General features: G+C 45.3%; 2 protein-coding genes across 8 annotated transcripts in view; one reads left to right on the top strand and one right to left on the bottom strand.

Moving 5' to 3' along the window:
• COL4A6 (collagen type IV alpha 6 chain) overlaps window positions 1-11,979 on the top strand; it is a 330,706-nt gene extending 318,727 nt beyond the window's left edge. For both annotated transcript variants that reach the window (XM_074324271.1, XM_074324270.1), the window contains 8 exons: window positions 1,956-2,072; window positions 2,400-2,561; window positions 2,770-2,868; window positions 4,486-4,632; window positions 5,288-5,404; window positions 6,859-7,050; window positions 7,747-8,033; window positions 10,339-11,979. In XM_074324271.1, the coding sequence (XP_074180372.1) occupies window positions 1,956-2,072; window positions 2,400-2,561; window positions 2,770-2,868; window positions 4,486-4,632; window positions 5,288-5,404; window positions 6,859-7,050; window positions 7,747-8,033; window positions 10,339-10,599 (1,382 nt within the window). In that variant the 3' untranslated portion in view covers window positions 10,600-11,979. The remainder of the gene's footprint in view (window positions 1-1,955; window positions 2,073-2,399; window positions 2,562-2,769; window positions 2,869-4,485; window positions 4,633-5,287; window positions 5,405-6,858; window positions 7,051-7,746; window positions 8,034-10,338) is intronic.
• Window positions 11,980-13,405: 1,426 nt separating this feature from the next.
• Window positions 13,406-21,618, bottom strand: part of ATG4A (autophagy related 4A cysteine peptidase) — a 58,964-nt gene continuing 50,751 nt past the window's right edge. For all 6 annotated transcript variants that reach the window (XM_074324272.1, XM_019718129.2, XM_019718131.2 and 3 more), the window contains 4 exons: window positions 17,360-17,505; window positions 16,000-16,056; window positions 14,461-14,569; window positions 13,406-13,944 (listed from right to left, as the gene is read on the bottom strand). In XM_074324272.1, the coding sequence (XP_074180373.1) occupies window positions 13,874-13,944; window positions 14,461-14,569; window positions 16,000-16,056; window positions 17,360-17,505 (383 nt within the window). In that variant the 3' untranslated portion in view covers window positions 13,406-13,873. The remainder of the gene's footprint in view (window positions 13,945-14,460; window positions 14,570-15,999; window positions 16,057-17,359; window positions 17,506-21,618) is intronic.

The raw sequence follows: 21,618 nt of genomic DNA, 5'->3' as shown, positions 1-21,618 counted from the left end.
TGTTTAGGATGTTTTAGGGCTCTGACACTGGCACAAGTTGGAAAAATATGCCATCTTGCATTTTCATGTGCTCATTTAAAGTGTCTTATTCTCAAGCAAAGAAATGCATGAGCCTTTTTTTTTTTTTTTTTTTAACCTGAGGTTAGTAGTACCTTTCTTTCAGGTTTAATGGTAAATTGGTATAATTATAAAATCAAGAAACAGGTCAAAAGAGGAGGTGGCTCCAAAAACTGAGATGGGAATAATTATCTGTGCTGCTCACATTTACTCTACTATATGTGGTATCTCACGTAGGGCTTTTACATAATTTCAGCATGCGGTTTGTTTGTTTTTGTGGATTTTTTTCAGAAAAAAAATTGTCTTTCTTTTCAGATTTTTACTTTTGTGAAAAAGAAAAAGACCTCAAAGATTCATCAAGAGATAATTGATAATATTAAAAGTAGCACCATGTGGCTTTGCAACTGGTTTTTCTTTGTATTTTTATTTTCCCGAATTGGAGACTTTACTTGAAATTTATTTTTTTTTACTTCACTATATTTCCTCATCATTCAATTACTTAATGAGCTGTTTAAAACACCTGAATTAACCAATCTACCATCTTTCTTTACAAGTTTGCATGGGTTTGCTATTCCTTACCTAAATATGAGAAGTTCAGCATGAATATAGTTGGCTTTTCTTGTCAGAAAAATAAAATGCAAGATGAATATTTTTGGATTTTCTTGTCGCAAACAAAAAATAAGAATCTCAACCATCAGAACACTTTATCAAGCAGTTTGAATCTGTTTTTCTTCATTTGAATATCTTCTAGAATATACCAAAGTAATGCATTTCTTCCATGCTAAAAGTATAATATGAACTTCTACATTTGTTTGTGTGGCTTTGATACCCTGTTTCCCCGAAAATAAGACCTACCCAGACCATCAGCTCTAATGCGTCTTTTGGAGCAAAAATTAATATAAGACCTGGTCTTACAGTATATTATATTATATAAGACCCGGTCTTATATTATAGTAAACTAAGATCGGGTCTTATATGAATTTTTGCTCCAAAAGACTCATTAGAGCTGATGGTCCAGCTAGGTCTTATTTTCGGGAAAACACGGCATGTTTTTCCATCAAGATTATCATCTACATATTCAATCTGTGCATATTAAATAAATCTTCTGTCATCTGTTGAAATTTTTGGTTTTGAACATATTATAATAGAAATCATTCCATAAACCGAAAACATGGAAAGCAGTATTAAAATTTGAGCAAATATTCTGTATCCACTCTAATTAATGGCTATTCTCTGTGGCCCAGAAAAGGGAAGGGATTTAGTACAGAGAGACTTGTTGTAGACAATTAAGCAAGCATTCAGCTAATATCAGGAATTACCTATAAAAATGTTTTCCAGTTTGTCTAGAAGACCCAGAAGTTAGTCCTAGAAGACAGAGGGAGGCACAGCACCCTTGTTGCCTCCGTTCTGGTCCAGCAGGTGTCTGTTCTGACTAGTTGGGGCCTGTACCCACCTCGACCTGTAACCTTTCTGAGTAGCATAAGATATAACTGGCTAAATTAATGACATGTCGTGTAACAGGAACAATTACACATTTGAAAACCCTTTAGGAAACTTCAATTCCAGGTGCTGCAGTCATGCCATTTCTTCTTGATTTGGGGGAAATCTAAAGCATTTCCATTACCAACGAGGTTGGAGAGCTAGAGTTTTCCAAAGCTCTATCCCAATTAAATGCAGCACCTGCTGGGAGGGGGAGTCTCTGAACCCTGTCAGCTGCATTTGTCCGCTGGCTGCCAAGGTAGAATGAAGGGAGAAGAGCCCTCTGCTGGTGTCCGCTGGTCTGGCAGCTACCTAACCCATTCCATTTCCTCTGTGTGAACTTCCATTTTCTCTGAGAAAGCCCGGCCCTTTCCTGGGCACACAAAGTCCATGCAGCCCCTTTTATTTGTTCTTTGCAGGTTTCCCAGGTCTCCAGGGCCCTGCTGGTCCCCCCGGTGCCCCAGGCCTCTCCTTGCCCTCAGTCACAGCAGGACAGCCTGGTGACCCTGGGCAACCAGGCTTAGATGGAGAAAGAGGTAAAAACAGAAAGCCCAAAAGAGGGCTGGCCATCGCCTTTAGTCTGGAGTTTGGGGAGGTCCCATATGCAGCTCAGCCCTATCCCTATTGCTAGAGATGCATGGGCCTGCTCACCCTCACATCCCTGCCCCAGCAGGGATATGGGGTCTGGGACAGGCTGCATTTTGCTAGAAGGGTTTGGGAAGAGCTGGGCACTGGGACCCCAAAGGCAGTGAGGTAACATTGTCTGCCCTGGGGATGGGCTTTGGCTTCCTATCAGTGCCAAGCCTTTCAGCAGCTCATTTCCTGCTCCCCGGCCCTCACCCCTCTTCCCATTTCATCCCTAGGCCGCCCAGGCCCCCCAGGGCCCCCAGGTCCCCCTGGACCATCCTCGGATCAAGGTGACCCTGGAGACACTGGCTTCCCTGGAATTCCTGGCCCTAAAGGGCCCAAGGGAGACCAAGGAATTCCAGGTTTCTCTGGACTCCCTGGAGAGCTAGGACTGAAAGGTATGACTACTTGCTTGGCTGGCTATTGGGCCCTTTTCCACTTCACAGTCAGACGTGGATCCTTCCTGCAGCCCTGTGAAGAGAGGTCAGCTGAAAATGCTCTCCCCGCCTTCACCTCTGCCTCCACCCCTACCACCAGCACCCCCTCCCCTTTCCCACCAGCACTACCATACCAGGCCCTGACTTGCTTTCCTTTGGACTTTGCCAGGCATGAGAGGTGAACCTGGTTTCATGGGGACTCCAGGCAAGGTTGGGCCACCTGGAGATCCAGGATTTCCCGGGATGAAAGGGAAGGCAGGGCCAAGAGGTGAGTTCAGAGCATGTGCCTGGCTGATCCTGAGCTCAAGGGAGGGGTACAGGGGTAACATTCCTTTAGGAGTCACTACGTGCCACGCCAGGAAAGCCTGGATGCCTGAAACAGCTGGATCAAGCTCCAGGGAGGCAGTTTCTCCACCTTGAGGATACCTCTGCCTCCATCAGCTCCCCAGACTGCTGAGGAGGCCACTGCTGCCTTGCCACCATGGATCCTTCCCCTGGTCTCCCCTCTCTGCATTAGTGGGCATTAGGCTTGCACTCAGATCACCACTCACTCATTTGCTCGAAGCAGCAATGAAAGAGCATGCTTTACCAGCAGCCCCCTCACTCACGCACACCTAATCCATTAGCAAGCCCTGAGGGTTGTGTCTCCTGTCTCCTAAATGTGCCTTGCATCCATTCACCTCTCATTACCTCCACCGCTACCACCCAGGCCCAAGCCACCAACATTCCCCACATGAATCACTGCAGTGACCTGCTAACTTGTCTCCCCATTAACCTTGTGCACCTGCCTCAACAATTATTTCTCCACACAGTGGTCAGAGAGATCGTATACAAACTTAAGTCATCCACTGGGTTCCCATGGCGTAGGAATAAACTATGACCACAAAGCCCTATGTGATGCCTCCCTCTTCGTCCTCATCACCAGCTCTTCCGTTTTGCAGCTCACTGTGCTCTTGCCACAGTAGCCTCTCAGTTATCCAAAATCATCTAGCCCAAGGGCCTTGGTACATGCTACTTCTGTTTCTCGGACTAATCTTGCCCTCCACCCTCCACCCTCAGCTCCTTCTAATGCTTTAATGGTCTCAGCTTAAATGTTACTGCTTATAAGAAACCACTTAATCACTCTCTCTAAAGCAGGTTCTCCACCACATAGGCCCCTCTGCTCCATCCCACGATCACTGCATTTTTCCTTTCCTTCTAGCACTTCTCACAATTTGCAGTAAGATTAGTGGTATTTGTCAGGTTATGCACTTTTCATCTTTATCACCAGACTGTAATGTCCAAAAAGGTCTGTCTTATTAGTGCTCTGTCCCCTGATCTATCAGGGCCTAGCACATACTAGACACTCAAGAAATGCTTGTTCAATAAATTAGTAAGCAAATTGGCTTGTTTGTCTACTAATACTAAGCTAGTCGTAGGCTATGATGATGCCAAATGAACAACTGGGGTTGGGGGCATCCCCTCAGCCTCCTTGGCACTGTACTCTGACCAGTGAGTGAGTAAACCAACCACCCTAGCCCTGGGCAAAGGCTCAGCCAACCATATTTACAGCAAACGTTTCCGGACTTGCCTACTACGCACCAGGCTCTGTGCTGGGCCCTGAGAAGACAAGATGAGTACAACCCAGCTCCTGCCCTCAAGGAGATGCCAATCCAGTGGGGAGATAGATGGGTAAAAAGGACATTGTGTAAAGCGTGGAGAGAGCCATCCTGTCAGGATCCATTGGGGACTGTGGGGACAAACAGGAAGGGCAGAAAGCTGGCAATTGTGAGGCAGAAAGGAAGACTTCCAGGGACCCGCCCTGGCTGCCTCCTTGGCCTCCACCTGGCATCTCCATTTCCCCCACCTGCCCACAGGCTTTTCCATTTCCCCCACCTGCCCACAGGCTTTTCCGGCCCCCGGGGTGCTGCTGGCCAAACACCAATTGCAGAAGCCATCCAGGCTCCTCCTGGACCCATGGGTCTACCGGGCATCGATGGCATCCCTGGTTTCACAGGGGAACCTGGAGGTCAAGGCCCTGTAGGCCTACAAGGTGAGGATGGCTGCAGAGAATGGGATCTTCTCAGGGAGCTGAGATGGCTTTGGCTGAGAGGCTGAAGCAACTGGCTGGGAAGCCCAGCTCCAAGGGCACCTTCCCCAAGTGTTTCCTCTGCTCCCCTCAACGCTGCTAAGCTTCTTGTCTGGAGGAAGGGCCAGCAGCTGTACTCAACTTTAGAGAATGGGCAGAGCATAGCAGCTACTGCGGACAGCTTGTCCCTCACTAACGTGCTGCTGAGAGGAGGAGGGAATATGGTGGGGGGTGAAGAACAATGGAGAAAGCCAAGGGCTGGGGGACAGGAAAACTGGCTTCTGATTCCACTGTTGCCTCAACTGGAGTAAGCTAGTGGTCTCTTTGGACCTCCATATCCTCATTTCTGACATGGGATGCCAGCAGTGGCCCCGCAGGAAGGGAGGAGGAAATGAGTGTGAACAGACTCAGAAGGGTTAAGTTCAGAGCGCAGTCCCAGCACCCAGATGCCCAGACATCTGGAGGCTCAGCCTTGAGATCAGTATGTGCTCCAACACGATGGCCAGTGCGCCCTCTCCTGGTGAGTCCTGAACATGACATACGATTCGTCTGTCTCCAGGGAGGGCTCATCCAGACCCTGCACATTGAGTACCCCGCTGTGGGGCTTCTATTTTTGCAGGCTCCAAAGGTTTACCTGGCATCCCTGGCAAAGATGGCCTCAGCGGGCTTCCTGGATCACCTGGGGCTCTTGGTGATCCTGGTGTCCCTGGAATGCAAGGCCCTCCAGGATTTGAAGGTTTGGTCACGTGGGCACTAGGGGGCAGAGGGCTTCTGTGAGGTTTGGAGGCTTGGGGGTGAGTCAAAATTTCAAATCTGAGAATTGGGAATTGTGGCAAAGCTTGACACTACCAGGAAGCTGTAAAACTGAGCTCTAATCCATTCACTTCCTTAACCCCCTCTGAGCCTGTAAAGGATTAGAGCTCTACATTCCTGAAGATAAATAACTCTTCCAAATCCTTTTCCGGGTTCTCTTCCAGATCCAAAGAGCTGTGACTCTATTCTGTAGCATGGTCCCCCTGCCCTGCACTTCCCCTTTTCTACCCAGGAATTCTGCCATGGGTGGGAGGTGGGTGGTTCAAGGGATAAGAAAACTTGAGATCAGGTATGGCTGTTCTGCTACTTAGCTCCCATTTTAAATATCAGAGACGACAAATCAGTTGTCCCGAGTAGAGAACAGCTCTGAGGCTTGGTGGGAAAGTGGTGTGATCACCTGCCATGGGTGGGAGAGGGGGTTGTGATTGCTAATCCCAACTCTGCTTTTGCTGCCTCTGATTTAGCAGCTTATCTCCCATGAGATCATGCCAGGTCAGCCCGGGAAGTGGCCCCCTCTGCTCCTTCGCCCCTCATAGACCCAAGGCTAGATGACTGTGGGAGAGAAGCCGGATAATGAGCTTTTTAAAATGGGGACTCTGTAACCAGAGACAGTAGTCTCCCGTTATTCACGGGGGATACATTCTGATACCCCCAGTGGATGCTGAAACTACGGATAGTACTTAATTCCCTATATACCGTTTTTTTCCTGTACATACATACCTATGATAAAGTTGAATTTATAAATTAGGCACAGTAAGAGATTAACAGTAACTGAAAATGAAATAGAACAATTATAATAAAATACTATAATAAAAGGTATGTGAATGGCTTTGGGGCCATTATTTAGTAAAGTAAGGGTCACTTGAACACAAGCACTGTGACACTGCGGCAGTTCATCTGATAACTGAGATGGTTACTAAGTGACTAATGGACGGGGAGCGCGCACAGTGTGGAGACACTAGACAAAGAGATGATTCCCATCCCAGGCAGGATGGGATGGGACGGCACAAGATTTCATCACGCTACTAAGAGCGGCACACAATTGGAAACTTATATATTGTTTATTTATGAAACTTTCCTTTTAATATTTTCGGACTGTGGTTGACCGTGGTTAACTGAAACCTCAGAAAGTGAAACCCCAGATAAGGGGGGACTGCTGTGCATCTGAGTTGATGTTCTAATTCTACCACTTACTAGCATGGGAACTCTGAGCCTCAGTTTCCTCATTTACTAATTGGGATGATGTGGTTGTTGTGAGGATTGAGTAAGCTAACACGTGCACCTAATGCGTCCTGCTCAATGCTTGGCCCAAAGTGAGTAACTACTGTTACTACTGCCTGCACCTGGCTCACCGCTTTTCCGCTCTTTCCCTCTTAGGACCTCCAGGGAAACAGGGCCCCTTCGGGAGGGCTGGATTGCCTGGACAGAGTGTGAGAGTGGGCTACACCTTGGTGAAGCACAGCCAGTCAGAACAGGTGCCCCTGTGCCCCGCCGGGATGAGCCAGCTGTGGGTGGGTTACAGCTTGCTGTTCGTGGAGGGGCAGGAGAAAGCCCACAACCAGGACTTGGGTAGGTACCGACTCTGCCAGCCAGCCCTGGCCATCTGTCCCCAAAAGGACCAAGAGCCACGCCCCTCGCTCCTCCCAGACCTTGGTGGGCCCACTGTTGGGGAGTGGGTTATGAGTACCCACTCTGGCATCAAGCAGATCTGGGTTCCAGCACGAGCTGTGTGCCCAGGGACAAGTTGTTCAACCTGAGCTTCTGCTTCCTCCTTAATGAGATAAAGCTAACTCTATTACCTATCTCCTGAGGAGGTATGAGGATCACCTGAATAACCTAATGTAACACGCTTAGAACAACATTCGGCATCCATTGAGCATCCATTAAGTGCTGGCGATTAGTAGTAGTAATAATATGACCTGTGGGGCAAGGATGATTACCCAGGAATTAATTGTATTGTCTACAGGTGTTGTAACTCTGAAAAGCAGACTCACTATCAAATGTTGTTTTCACAAAGCAGGTTAATTAGGGAGTCGTTATTCAGTTTATAAAAAGATTATTTTCACTATCAAACTTCCCCTGGTGCACTGAAAACAGGATTTGATCAACAGACTTCAGTGTGTGTGCAGTGTTCCAGGACTGTAAGGAAAGGCGTCCATGTTCTGGTGCAAGTGGTTGGACGTAAACCCAAACCACCATGCAGTCCAGTCCAGTGGCCCTGGGCACAGTCCCAGCCCTGCCCCTGCCCACCTTCTTTTCTTCCAGGCTTTGCTGGCTCCTGCCTGCCCCGCTTCAGCACCATGCCCTTCATCTACTGCAACATCAACGAAGTATGCCACTATGCCAGGCGCAATGATAAATCCTACTGGCTTTCCACCACTGCCCCCATCCCCATGATGCCTGTCGGCCAGACCCAGATCCCCCAATACATCAGCCGCTGCTCTGTGTGTGAGGCGCCCTCGCAAGCCATTGCTGTGCACAGCCAGGACATCACCATCCCGCAGTGCCCACTGGGCTGGCACAGCCTCTGGATCGGGTACTCCTTCCTCATGGTAAGGCGCTGCACTGCCCCCGGCCCCAGGTATAGAGGCAGAGGGCAGGGAGCTCCGGGAGTGTCCCTCAGACTGGTTCTCAGGCTCAAGGGACACGGGGAAGAAACCACAGAGTTTGAAAGGGAGAAAAATGCTTGGCTTAGGCTTGGCTAAAGACCAGAGAGCCCAATTCTTCATGAAGGACAGGTAATTATGGGTGTGAATAAAAAGGAACAATGTGCACCCAGTGGCTGAGGGATGAGAATATGTATGAATCACCGGCAAACGCCCTGATATCTCTCTGCATGCTTCAGTTATGCCACAAGCAAGGGAAGGAGGAAATCTCTGATCTGGATGGACAGTGAGGAACAGGCTGCGCCCACTCAGGGCTGGGACATACTCTCACTGGTCTGGTTGGGCAGGGCACACCCTCCTCTTCTGCCTACCCTCCCAGGTCTCTCTAGCTGCTGCCACCTCCTCCCGAAAGGCTCAGATGAGGGCATGCTGTGTTTCCATGTCCTTGCTGGGATTTCTACTGTCTCACCCTTTTGGTGGGAAGGCAATGGCCGGCCAGGCCATGTGTCTTGCTATGGAAACGCTGAGAACATCTGTAAGCCCAGGGCAGCGTCAAGTCCCTCACATGACATTTCATGAATACCTGGGGACATTAAATGAGTGAAAGGTCAGGTTTAGGGCCAGGATAACTCCCAGGGAAAAACAGTGTGACACCTACTGTGCCGCCAGAGCTTCTTTGCTGAATCACCAGGGGTGAGATGGTGAGAGAGCATCTTTGAAGTATTTCCAAAGCTGCAGTCTTCCTCACGTTAGTGTACCTACCTGGGGAGAGGTACTTCCCTTTTTGCTCTTTGTGAATAGGAAGCTTGTCCCAGTGTAATAGAAAATCAGCTCACCTATCATTCTGTCCTGTCCACCACCCAAAGAAAGAAGGAGAAAAGGCCCCTGAGCTCCCACAAGGAATGGTCCAAAATCTATACATGAAATGTCGTGTGCTTTGCTCATGGGCGATCTCTGAAGCCCTTATTCAGAATCTCTTTACTCTTACTTCACACATAATTCTAACATACTAGAATATCTGTATTTTCCTGAAAACATGTAAGGGTGGGATTTGGACTGCCTAGTATCTTGAAGCAATGAAACATGCCTACTGAAAGGGAGGAAATTATTCCAAGGTGGCCCAAAAACCCTATAAGCTGCATCCCTTGGTACGGAGCCCCTGCATAATCCTCCAATGCAAAAACTGACGTTCGTTCACGATGAGAAGCCTGGGTCATCTGCAAAGTGTAAAATACAGTGTCTGCCATTTAGTAAGACAGGGTAATGTGCCGTTTGTGTTAGAAAGGTTTCTACCTGAGGATAAAAATGAGGAAAACGTTGATGCTTCACTTATCAGGAAAGGTCACTTATATGGAGACACATTCTCCCTACATTCTGCAAAGTAAGGCTAACCTGGGAGTCCAAACTGAGCATTTGTCCCATTGGTCATTTGCCGACCCGGGTGTGTATGAGGCCTCTTCCCCACCTCCTGTAGTCCAGATAATAACCCAGCTGAGGTGAAGAGAGAGGGCATTGGAATGTAGAGAGGGGGCTGCTGTCTATGGGCACAGTGACTGGAGATTATCAGGTCATGAGTGGCACTGATGAGGAAATCCTGCAACTGAGGGCCAGGACGTTAGGCCAAATCTGAGGCCTACCTGTTCTCGGCAGGTAACAAATGGCAGGTAAATGTCACCCTAAATAAAGGGTGTGGTACAGGTTGAAAATATAAATTCTAATGAAGGTAACTGTAGAGTAAGAGGTATTAATAGATAGGCTGGGGGAGAGGCCCATGGTTTAACCACTTTGTGAGTACTGCATGCTCTATCCCTTCTTGGCATACACTACCAGGGGCTTCGAGTAGACAAACGGCTCTGAGAACTGTATCCTGAAACCTACTGAGTTTTCCTTAATTCAGCTTTTCTCACACTTATTCTCCTGTGGAATCTGGGGGGTGGGGCACCTAGCACACCTCGGAACTCAGCAGGGCAGCAGCAGTTTGGGAAACACTGGCTGAGATGTGGCTGCCGTCCATGCACAGTGGCTTGGGAGGGCACCAGGGAGCTTGGAGGGGACGCTCCTGGCCCTGAGGCTACTACAAGGGAGGGTGAGCTGTCTGGTTCCTCAAATATGGCCTTTGGTCTGCTGGCTAGATGCTGGGGCCAAGCCAAGGGGCCTGAGATTAGGAAGGAAGCACACGTTCGTCCTGGAGCAGCAGGGCACCCATCTTCTCCTGTGGGTGCAGCTCTCACCCCACCCCTGTCCGTTTCAGCACACTGCCGCGGGTGCCGAGGGTGGAGGTCAGTCCCTGGTCTCACCTGGCTCCTGCCTAGAGGATTTTCGTGCTACTCCTTTCATCGAGTGCAGTGGTGCCCGGGGTACCTGCCACTACTTTGCGAACAAGTACAGTTTCTGGCTGATGACAGTGGAGGAGAGGCAGCAGTTTCAGGAGGAACCTGTACCTGAAACACTGAAAGCTGGGCAGCTCCACACCCGGGTCAGCCGCTGCCAGGTGTGTATGAAAAGCCTGTAGGGTGGCACCTGCCACCCTGCCTCTTGCCTTTCCCTCCCCCACACAATGGTCACCTCACAAACCCAAACCATCTGAAGAAAGAAGGCATAAGCCCGTTTGCCCCCATCTGTCAAGTTATACATTGGAGTCTCATTTGGGCTGGACTACTGGACACTGGTCACCCCAACTCTCAGTCAGGCCCCATGGGTGAGCCTACCTGCTGAGATCTGCTGTCCCATTCAGTCAACCCGGTGCTACCGTTTGATTCGGATATTCATGGCTACCTCAGAGGACCTGCCAGGCCACCACTTTCTTAGACTGCTAGCTTTTCTCACTGTCTCAATCAGAAAGCTCTTCATAATGGCTGATAAATCATTTCTTTGTGTCCACAGGTCACCACACATTATTTGGCTTAAACCAAAACCCAATGCTTCCACATTAAAAAAAAAAAAATTATGGCTAAGGATTCACGGATGACTCAAGTCTGCATAGAGCAAGTCCTCACTCTTCAAGGGGGCCCCCTGTATCTAGGCAGGCAGCAGAGCTGGAATGAGGTGCCAGCCAGTAGCAGGGGTGAGCTTTGACTCCTTTGAGAGTGAGGGTGACTGGGCCCACATAACCTAGGGAGGCTTCAAGGCCAAAGGCCAGGAGGGGCTCATTAACTTCACAGGGTCCTAGACAAATCACTTCCGCCTTGCCGGCTCCCTCCCCGCAGAGACCTGTGACTTGGCCTGGTCCAGAGTAGAGTAGAGGATGCACCAAATGTAGCCACAGGCCCATACAGGGAAATGAGAACCTCAGCACTTTCTCCCAGGCCAGGGGTGAAAGTGTGCATGGGTAAGGAGGTGTGGATTTTGCTTTTGACTCCAGGAACAAAAGGTAAATCCCTTGTCCCAATTTCTCAAAAGTCCCTGTTTACTCTAAATGCCATCCAGATGTATGCACTGTGGCAAATCAAAGTTTCAGTGTGTTGGTTCTTTTGCATTTTGAGGCTGTTGGAGACCTTCCATTAAAATGTCCATCCAATTGCTCCTTTACAGGTAGCCTGTTATGCGATTTTAATACATTTTTAAAACCTCATGAAAATCTCACACACTTGTCTCTTTAGCAATTAGCAGACCTAAAGCAAGCCTGAGTTGACTATAAAGTGTATTGTATTCTGTTTGGGGGGATTTGTTTTAACAATTTTCTTTAATTATCAGTTTCCCAGAACACTTAGCTGTGTTGACATGAGGCAACTTCCTTCCAGACGATTCTTTTTCCTTAAATATTATGTAAACTGTGTCAACACAGACAAAACATAATCAGTATAACCTGAGTTACTGTTACTGTCACCTCCTCTCTGAGTTATAAGCATGGTGTCCGCTTTGTACATCACAAATAAAAGGAATTAAATATGAACATTTGACTCTTTTGACATTTTTTTGCTGAAAACTTTTCTAAAGTCCATCTCACTACAATTCATGAGTCCCCTCTCAGAGCCGTGGGGGCTCCTGTTACTGTAAGTTGAGCTTCATAACAAAAGATCGAGGCAAGAAAAAATACAATTATAGTCAAAGAGCAGAAATGGTCCTCTAACTGGCAACAAATCCACAACCTGTTTCAAGATAAGCCTACGACTACTTTTAGTGCCATCACACGTTCCATACTGCTGGGCCTCAGGATCATTTACAGATAAATTAAAAGTAGAGAAGTATTAAAGTCATTAAAATCAAATCTAAGATATATACACATCTGTGTGTGTGTGTGTGTGTGTGTGTGTGTGTGTGTGTGCGCGCGTGTGTGTATCTTCTGGAAGGATAAACAAGAAATTAATAACATTGGGAGCATTCAGGGAAGGGAACTGACATGTATGAGGGAAAGACATTTCACTGAATACCGTTTTGAACTTTTTTGAAATTTGAACCATTGGAATATATTACCCACTGGAAAAATTGGAATCTAAGGAAACAAGTGTTCTAATATTCCTAAATAGTGCTCAGTTCGGCAGCACATATAATATTCCTAAATATACTTTAAAAAAACAAAAACAAAAAACAAAACAAAACAAAACAAAAAAAACCCCTTTGGTTTCGTGCTAGCTTCCACACCCCAGTTGCTGGTCTTCCTCGGGACTTGGTTGAGGATGGAAGTGAAATGCATCCAGGTTAAAAGGGCAAGGAGAGGAAACTTGGAAGACACCACTGGGACTAGATGTGCATCCACACAGGAGAGTGGGTGGCAAAGGCAATTTGATGAATATGTGCTTTAAAATTTAGTGTGTTGCAAATCCTGAAATGGTTTGGAATCGTGTTTGATGCACAGATTAAATGTCACCACATGAATAATTCTTTCTAATTATGGCTGTCAACCAAAAATGGAGTTAATTTTCCAAACAAAAATCAACAATTTAAGTCAGTAATTGGTAAACGACACACTGTGGGCTAAATCCGGCCTTCCACCTGTTTTTGTAAATAAAGTTTTTAAAGTTTTATTGGCTTACAGCCAGGCTCAGATTGTCTATGGCTGCTCTTTCACTTCCAATAGCAGAGTTGAATACCTGTGACAGAGGCCACGTGGCCTGCAGAGCCTGAAACATTTACAATCTGGCCTTCTACAGAAAAACTTTGCTTAATCCCCAATTTCAGCGATCATGATTTGATTTAAAGGCAGGGTGACATTGGACAAAAGCATTAGTAAAGAAGGGGACAGTGATCCCCAAAGGGGAAGGTTCTCCCCCAAAGAGTCAGGAGATCAACAAGTACACATTTGACATAATTCCTTTGACAAACGTTTTGATATAAATTACAATTAATTCAAATACATATTCAAATAATTTAACAAGACCTTTTTCTCCCTGATGTAATCACTTTATTATTAGAGCAAGAGAACAGACTGCTTCTTAGTATTTAGCCCCAAAGAGGTCACGCCTGAAAGGGTGAGGAAGCACAGGTAACCATCTGTCATCTGCCGGTGCTTGGAGAAAGGTGGGAGTTGCCGTCTGTCTTCCAGATGTCCACCTCCTCGTTTCAGTAGTGGCACAACTCACCGTGGCCGTGTAAGACAAGCTGGGAAGCAAGGGATAGCTCCTAAGCTTTCTGCTCCTAGATTCCATGATTGTTCTAGTTCCTTCTGGGGAAGAATTGTTATTGTTTTTTCTGAGAAACGGTGATTGGCTCAGTCATGATTGATTGCTATCAAGTTTGTATGCTGTTGGCATATCAGGCACTTGCTGACTAGAAAAGTTTTATGTAATGAATTCATGTTCTTCTGGTGTCAGATGGAAGACAGACCCCCAACTTGAGTTCCAATTATTCTATATGCTCAGAATCTCAAAATCTTCCTCCAGGTCAAACTCCTCTAGTTGTTCAGTAGAGTCAATGAATTCTATTAGAATACAGAAATGAGAAAGGAGAAAAGCTTGATGCTCAGGTTGAAGCAGTCAATACATTACTCAGTAGGGAAGACTATGCATTTTTAAATTGTTTTGTTAAACAAAAGCTTGTGTGGAGGAGACTTACGGATTGGACCACTGCCAAGTGTTAGAAAGTCTCTATAAATAATCAAAATAACCAGACTTGTTACATAGGCCTATTCACAGTGATGAGGATGGGACTCTGGAAAACCTTTGAGGCACCTTTTTACTCACCCATGGCCTCTGATTTGTTACTCTGAACCAGACCATGAAAAAATTTTTTCTAGTCATTTAGATTTTACATGGAACTTTCGCACTGAGCTTATTTTCAGCTTTTATCAGTCTTTGAAATCTGTAAGTGTCAATTCATCAGAGGATTAAAATACAGAAGCACCAATCCTTGATTAGTCCAGACAATTGCTTCTGTTTCATAAAACAATTGCTACATGAGGGTCTGCTGGCTACAGAGTCCCTGAAAAACTGCTTACCTGCCCCAGTGGTTGTCACCTCGGGCTTGGCTGGAGGTACAAAGGGAGGCCAGTGAGATGGATGTTTCTGAACTAATTCAAACATCCTTAAGTTTTCCTTTAGAATCTCCTGAGGACACACAGAAACAGTTACAAACACTGCAGAGTCACTACATTTCTGTCCAATTGGCAATCTATGACCCCAAGCAAGCCCTAAGAGAGTGGCCTGGTTGCTGAAAGGTGAAAGCAGAGGCCTAGCAAATACACCCGGCCTCTCCCTGACTCATCTGAAGACCCAGCCCTCTTCACTTCTGGTACTGCTGGCCAGGAGGGAGGGACACTGGACAGAGCATCTGAGGGAAGGCCAGTGCTCACTGTCTATCCTCTCATGACATTCAGGTCACATGCCAGTTGCATGGGCTCAACTCAATGTAGGGGCGAGATGCTCCTGAAGTGTTGGCGCCAAAGAAATGTTGGTTAATCAAATTAAATCTGCCCCAAGACAAATATTGGTACATATTGCTATGGTTTCCGTTTAGTCCAACATTTATGGTGTATGTCCTAATTTCAATGGCATCGTCTTATCAGAAAATTTTCCTTCTAACTTTAAACATAAATATAAACAGTTTTGCTGCATTCTGAAATGTAAGTATTGCTTTTAGAAAATAAGTCTCCATTACGTCTCAGCAAATTATTAATTGGGGTTTCAGATTCAGCTGGAGATACTAGTATTAATTATTTGTTCACTTATGAAGAAGAATCTTCCCTCCTTACACTCACAAAAGGCTCTGGGCTCGCATCTCCCCACCCCAGTCTCTTTGTTTGGCAGAGAGGAGAACAACGGGTCTCCTGCCACCCCTCCTGCCACCCCATCGAGGGCTCTTTAAACTACTCCCTATGATCTCCTTTCATTCTTTCAATAAGCATTTATCAACGTCCTCCACATATTTGGCATGTGTTAGAGGCTGAGAATTAGGGAGGCTGATATGAAGATTGGTGAGCCATCAAAACAATAAATACCCTTTTACACAAAATACCAAAAAGAAAGAATAACTTGCTTTAATATTTACATAGATTTCTGCAAACTGTTTCCTTGAAGTGGCAGCATACCTTATTTTATATAAATAAGACAATTAATAGAAAGGCAAGCTCCTGAAACTGTAAATGGACCACTAAACACATAGAGAAGTAGTTTGGCTTCTTCAATCATCTCAGTGTTATGAACAGGCTAAGGAAAAATTTAGGCTGAGCTATATGAAATTGGCATTTTTAGGTTAAAATGGTAGAATATTAGTTGAATATTTCATAAGACTCGTAGGCTTAATGAGATGAAACATTAAGTAGCTAAAAACATCACTCACTTGACATACTAAACATATTTTTAACAAAAGTTTTTCTTTGGTTTCCCCAAAGTTATGCACAATCCCCCACATCTTAATTTCTTTCTCTTGCAATAAAGTCCTATTAGGCTAGGTTTCTGTTACTATGAAAAACAGTCTTGAAAAGGAATCATATTGAGTAACTTTGTTTTTTAAGACTAAGAAAAACATACACCTTTACCTTTTGAACAAGGCTACACCAGCTATCAAAGTCTTTTTCTTCTTTGCAGAAAAATCCCTTGGGGGGAAGCAAAAGAACACAACTTAGAACTGGTCAGGGCACCAGGACAGGACCCCTGCACTACAAATGGAGCCACTGGCCCAGAGTTACGACATGGGATGTGGGCCATTCTCCTTGGATGTGACTTCCCAAAAATTACAAGAAAGATTGTCTGGGCTTCTCTCTCTCCCAGATCATTGCCTCACTTGGACACACGTATTTGCTCATTCATTCTCCCCCACCCTTCCCCCTCCATCTCCCTCTCCATTCTCTCTCTTCCTCTCCCTCGTCTTCTGTCTCCCCATCTGTCTCTCTGCTTCTCTCTCCTCTTTTATCCCTTTCGCTTTTCCCCTGTCGCTTTCCTCCCTGTCCCTCTCCCCTCATACTGTAAGACACAGTAACTGGATGACCAATCTCCAAAGCGTGTGGTTAACTCCGTTACATTCAGTGCACAAATATACTGTAAAGAATAGTCAATTAAACCAGCAAACAAAAGCCAAATAGTACTTTCAGCTAGAGACAATACTTAATAAGGTGGCTTTAACCTTAAGGAAATGATCTATTAGAATAAAGAGAACCATCCTCCTTCCCCATCCTCAGAGCCTTCCCACAGTAGTGAAAGAATAGTCTAAGACAAGAGGAGGACTCTGGTGCTTCTTTCGACACAGGTGCTCTGACAATCGAATTAAACTGGAAGGATGCAGACGGGCCTCATAACCATTGGCTACTTCATATGCAGCTGCCCCTTCAATGTATGCAGACAGCAGTCATACTTTGGGGGGGAACCCTACAACTTCCTGGATTGTGTGCCCAGAGAAATGGGCACTGTCCACTCAGGGGATCTTGCTCCCTTCTTCCTCTCTAGTTCTGTCCCACCTTATTCCTTTTGACTGTGTGGCAATAATTAGAGGGCATGAAGGAAAAAGGGGAAAGACGGTAACTCTAATAATAACTAATATTTACAGAATGTTTACAATGTGCCAGGCACTGTGCTAAGTGCTTTACGCACAGCATGCCTCATGCAACCCTACAAGGAAGAAACTTCTCTTTTGTTCTTTCAGGGATGAGAAGAGCGAGGCTCAGAAAGGTTGAGGGACTCCTCTTAAGTCCATGGCTAGTAAGTGGCAGGGCCTGGATTCTAACTGGAGCAGTTTGGCTCAAGGTACACTCTTTCCCCACTACACTACTCTACCTCTCCTGGGGTTGACAAGCGAATATACTCTTGTCATGCTACCTAGCAACCTGGATAATCCCCAGGGAACCAATCTGTAATAGGGCTGCAGGGTATCTCTTGCCCCTCCCCCAATCTTCAGATACCCACCAATGCTACAGAAGGATCCAAGTTCAGAATGTTCATTCGCTGTGGGGCCTGCAGACAATGGAAAGTCTGGTCATCAACTGTTCCATTCTCTTCAGTGTCAACGAAGGTCTGGGTTGTGTGAGGGTCCAGGAAAATGAGCTCATCACCTGTTAGAATGAGGCATGCTTAACCTTCGAGGAACTACTGGCCATGGCCCCATTGCTGTCCTTGGGTGGAGGAGCTCTGGTTTTTCTAACCCCTCCCTTGGTGACAAGGAGAATGAAATGACAGAAAGCCTGAAGTAGAGTGAGCATGCCTGAAGGAAGCCACCCACACCCAAATTCAACCATCTAATGAGAAGACTTGCCCTAGCATTCACATCTCCTCAAAGCCCAAGTCCAAGAAATGGAGAGCGACAGGTTTGAGAAAAGGTGGGAATGAGAGACCACAGATGATATGTCAGGCTCTGTGAGCAGCAGTAGCAAAGAGGTGACAGGTAGAATCAGCAGGCCAGGAGTTCAGATGCCATTAGGGAGCTTCCTGCCTCTTTCAGTGTTGGAAAGCATCTCATTCTAGACCACTGGTTCTCAGACCCATGGTCAGAGAGCACATCTGGTGAGGAGAAGGCCTTGGCCTACAAAAGAAATGGGAATGCTGACTCTGCTGTGGGTGACATACCAGGGAGCTGACTTCCGCTCTTGATGAGCTAGCAAGTTAGTCATTGTTAGCAAGTTAGTAATCCCCGTCAGAAAGCACTGCGTTGGTCACACTAACATCAGTATAGATACACCTCACTGGGAAAACTCAGTTTGAGATGACTGATCTTTATAAATGAGAGAAAAGCCGTACTTCATTAAATTGAAAAAACCTAGACCAATAAAGGACCTGGGAGGGGTTCAGGGTAATAAAATCTCTACTTTTATCTGCTATTCAAAGGGATGAGAGTCCATTGAGTGCTCATCGGTGACATGCTAAGTAGGCAAAAATGCCTAAGGAGGCACCCTAACCTCACTGTCGGGGCCTGAGAATCATCTGGGCCCCTGTGTTCTAGACTGGGTTAGGCAACCAAAGAAAGAACTACCCGCAGCAGCAGGATGGGGAAGGGAGGGATGCCCTGGACACCTTCCCTGGAATGACATCTGGGATCATGCTGGGGACATCTATTTGCTTCTATTGGCAAAGAATGTTTCTGATGAAAGCTTAACTTGTCTCTGTCAGACCTGGGATCAACCACTTAAATCACTCTGTCTTCATTTTCTTGTTTTTAAACTGGGGTCATTGGCCTGTTCCAGTTACCCCACAGGGTAGTATAAGAATGGGAAGATTTCATCTCTGTGCAATGCTTCAAACACAATACAAATTCAATGAAGTCATAGAAGAAGTATCTTTTTTATTTTTTTATTTTATTAAATGTATTGGGGTGACAATTGTTAGTAAAATTACATAGATTTCAGGTGTACAATTCTGTATTACATCATCTATAAATCCCATTGTGTGCTCATCACCCAGAGTCAGTTCTCCTTCCATCACCATATATTCGATCCCCCTTACCCTCATCTCCCATCCCCCACCCCCCTTACCCTCTGGCAACCACTAAACTATTATCTGTGTCTATGAGTTTCTGTTTCTCATTTGTTTGTCTTGTTCTTTTGTTGTTTTTGGTTTATGCATTCAGAAGAAGTATCTTGCTTGGACTCAAAAGTATCCCCCTACACATATTAATAGATATTGAAGAGTATATGGAAATCGGTGCTGCCATCTGACTTGATTTAGGAAAGGGAAGGTACATATTCCCCCAGACCACAGGTGGGTGAGATCAGTTATAACAAAAAGCCTCAGGTCACATTGAAGAGTACCAACCAGGATGTTTAGATGGAAGCCTACCTGAGACGAGAAAGGTAAGAGGAGAAGGGAGTTGTGCACAAGAAAATACAAATCCAAAGCAGGGTTAGAACTGAGCATTCTGCCAGGGTTTTGAGTTAAGGTGCTGGAAATAATAACACTGTCCTCTCTGCCTCTGGCCCTTTTGTGTGTGCGTGTGTGTGTGTGTGTGTACATGTGCGTGTGTGTATGTGTGTGTACATACATGTGTACATGTGTGTGTGTGTACATGCGCACGTGCGTGTGTGTGTCATGGAGCTTTGTGGGTTGGCCTATTTCTCAGAGTGCTTAAAAGAGATATAGTCAAAGATATAAAAAGTCCTAAAAATGATGTGGGGACTAAACCAAGGTCTTTAATGAGGCCCAAGGAGAAGAGGCAGGCTGGTCAACCATCTGCAGACACAGGGCTCACACTGCTGATCTCCAGGGGGCAACTTCTACTAAAGCACAGGGGACAAACGTCTCCTCTAGATGCAGGAAAAATCTACCAGCCAGAGTCTCACCTTGCCCATAGTCTCCTACACCAAGCGCTTCTCCCAGCTTCCCAACAGGGCAAGAGGGCACTCAGGAAGCAATGTGATATGGTAGGCAGGGATGGCCAAACTGGGATCCAATCCTGGCTTTGCTACTTCCTAGCTAGGTGGTCTGGAGGAAACAACCCCTCTGCATCGCAATTTCACTAGGCATAAATAAATGTAAATAACAATCTCTACCTCACAGGGGTATTATGCTAACTATATCCATCTGTCTATATCTATACATCTCTGTGTAACTATAGGTATACATTTTTATATAACTATCTCTGTCTGTATATATCTCTACATAACTATATCTATATGTACATCTCTACATAACTATTTCTATCTATACATCTCTACATAACTACCTCTATACAGATCTATGTAAGTATCTCTATACATCTCTCTATAATGATATCTATACATCTTTATATAACTATCTATACAGCTCTATATTATATCTATACATCTCTATATAACTATATCTATATATCTCTACATAACTATCACTATACATCTCTATGTAAGAATATCTATACATCTCTCTATATCTATACATCTCTATATAACTATATATATACAGCTCTATATAACTATATACAGCTCTATATAACTGTATTTATACATCTCTATATAACTATCTCTATCTATACATCTCTATATAGCAATCTATATCTATCTACCTAGAGAGAACATTGCAGAGTACCTGGCACAAAACAGCTGTTCAGAAAACGGCAGTTCCCATCCATTCCCTCCCTTCAGACATTCTACCAATCTGGACCCCCTAACCTAATACAGTATGGGGATGAGTCAGAAAAGGGGAGCTGAAAGGACTTTGGAGCCTCAAGTGAAGGTTAAACAAAGTTTAAAAGTTAATGGGCACTATCAAAGCAATCTTAAGAAAAAAGAACAATACTGGAGGTATCACACTCCCTGACTTTAGCTTGTACTACAGGGCTACAATAATCAAAACAGCATGGTATTGGCAGAAAAACAGACACATAGACCAATGGAATAGAATTGAGAACCCAGGAATATAACCACATAAATATGGACAGACAATTTTTGACAAAGAAGCTAAAAACATACAATGGAGCAAAGACAGCCTCTTCAATAAATGGTGCTGGGAGAATTGGATAGCCACGTGCAAAAGAATGAAACTGGACTGGAAATCTGTCACCATGTACCGAAGTTAATTCAAAATGGATCAAAGACTTAAGCATAAGACCTGACACAACAAACTGCATAGAAGAAAACATAGGTACTAAACTTATGGACCTTGGGTTCAAAGAGCATTTTATGAATTTGACTCCAAAGGCAATGGAAGTAAAAGCTAAAATAAACGAATGGGACTATATGAAATTTAAAAGCTTCTGCACAGCAAAAGAAACCATCAACAAAATAAATAGGCAACTAACTGAATGGGAGAAGATTTTTGCAAACAGTACCTCCGATAAGGGGCTAGTATCCAGAATATACAAGGAACTCATGCAACTCAACAACAAAAAAACAAACAACCCAATTGAAAAATGGGCAGACGACCTGAAGAGACATCTCTCCAAAGAGGACATACAAATGGCAAATAGACATATGAAAAAATGCTCAACATCACTAATCATCAGAGAAATGCAAATCAAAACCACAATGAGATATCACCTCACCCCAGTCAGAATGGCTATCATCAACAAGACAAATAGGAACAAGTGTTGGAGAGGCTGTGGAGAAAAAGGAACCCTCATACACTGTTGGTGGGAATGCAGACTGGTGCAGCCGTTATGGAAGGCAGTGTGGAGGTTCCTCAAAAAATTACAAATAGAATTGGCATATGACCCAGCAATCTCTCTCCTTTATACATAAAGACACGTGTGCTCCAATGTTCAT

Source organism: Rhinolophus sinicus, chromosome X (assembly GCF_036562045.2).
Source record: "Rhinolophus sinicus isolate RSC01 chromosome X, ASM3656204v1, whole genome shotgun sequence".
NCBI lineage: Eukaryota > Metazoa > Chordata > Mammalia > Chiroptera > Rhinolophidae > Rhinolophus > Rhinolophus sinicus.
Note: the sequence above shows the minus strand (reverse complement) of the source record. Positions and strands in the feature narration are given on the sequence as shown.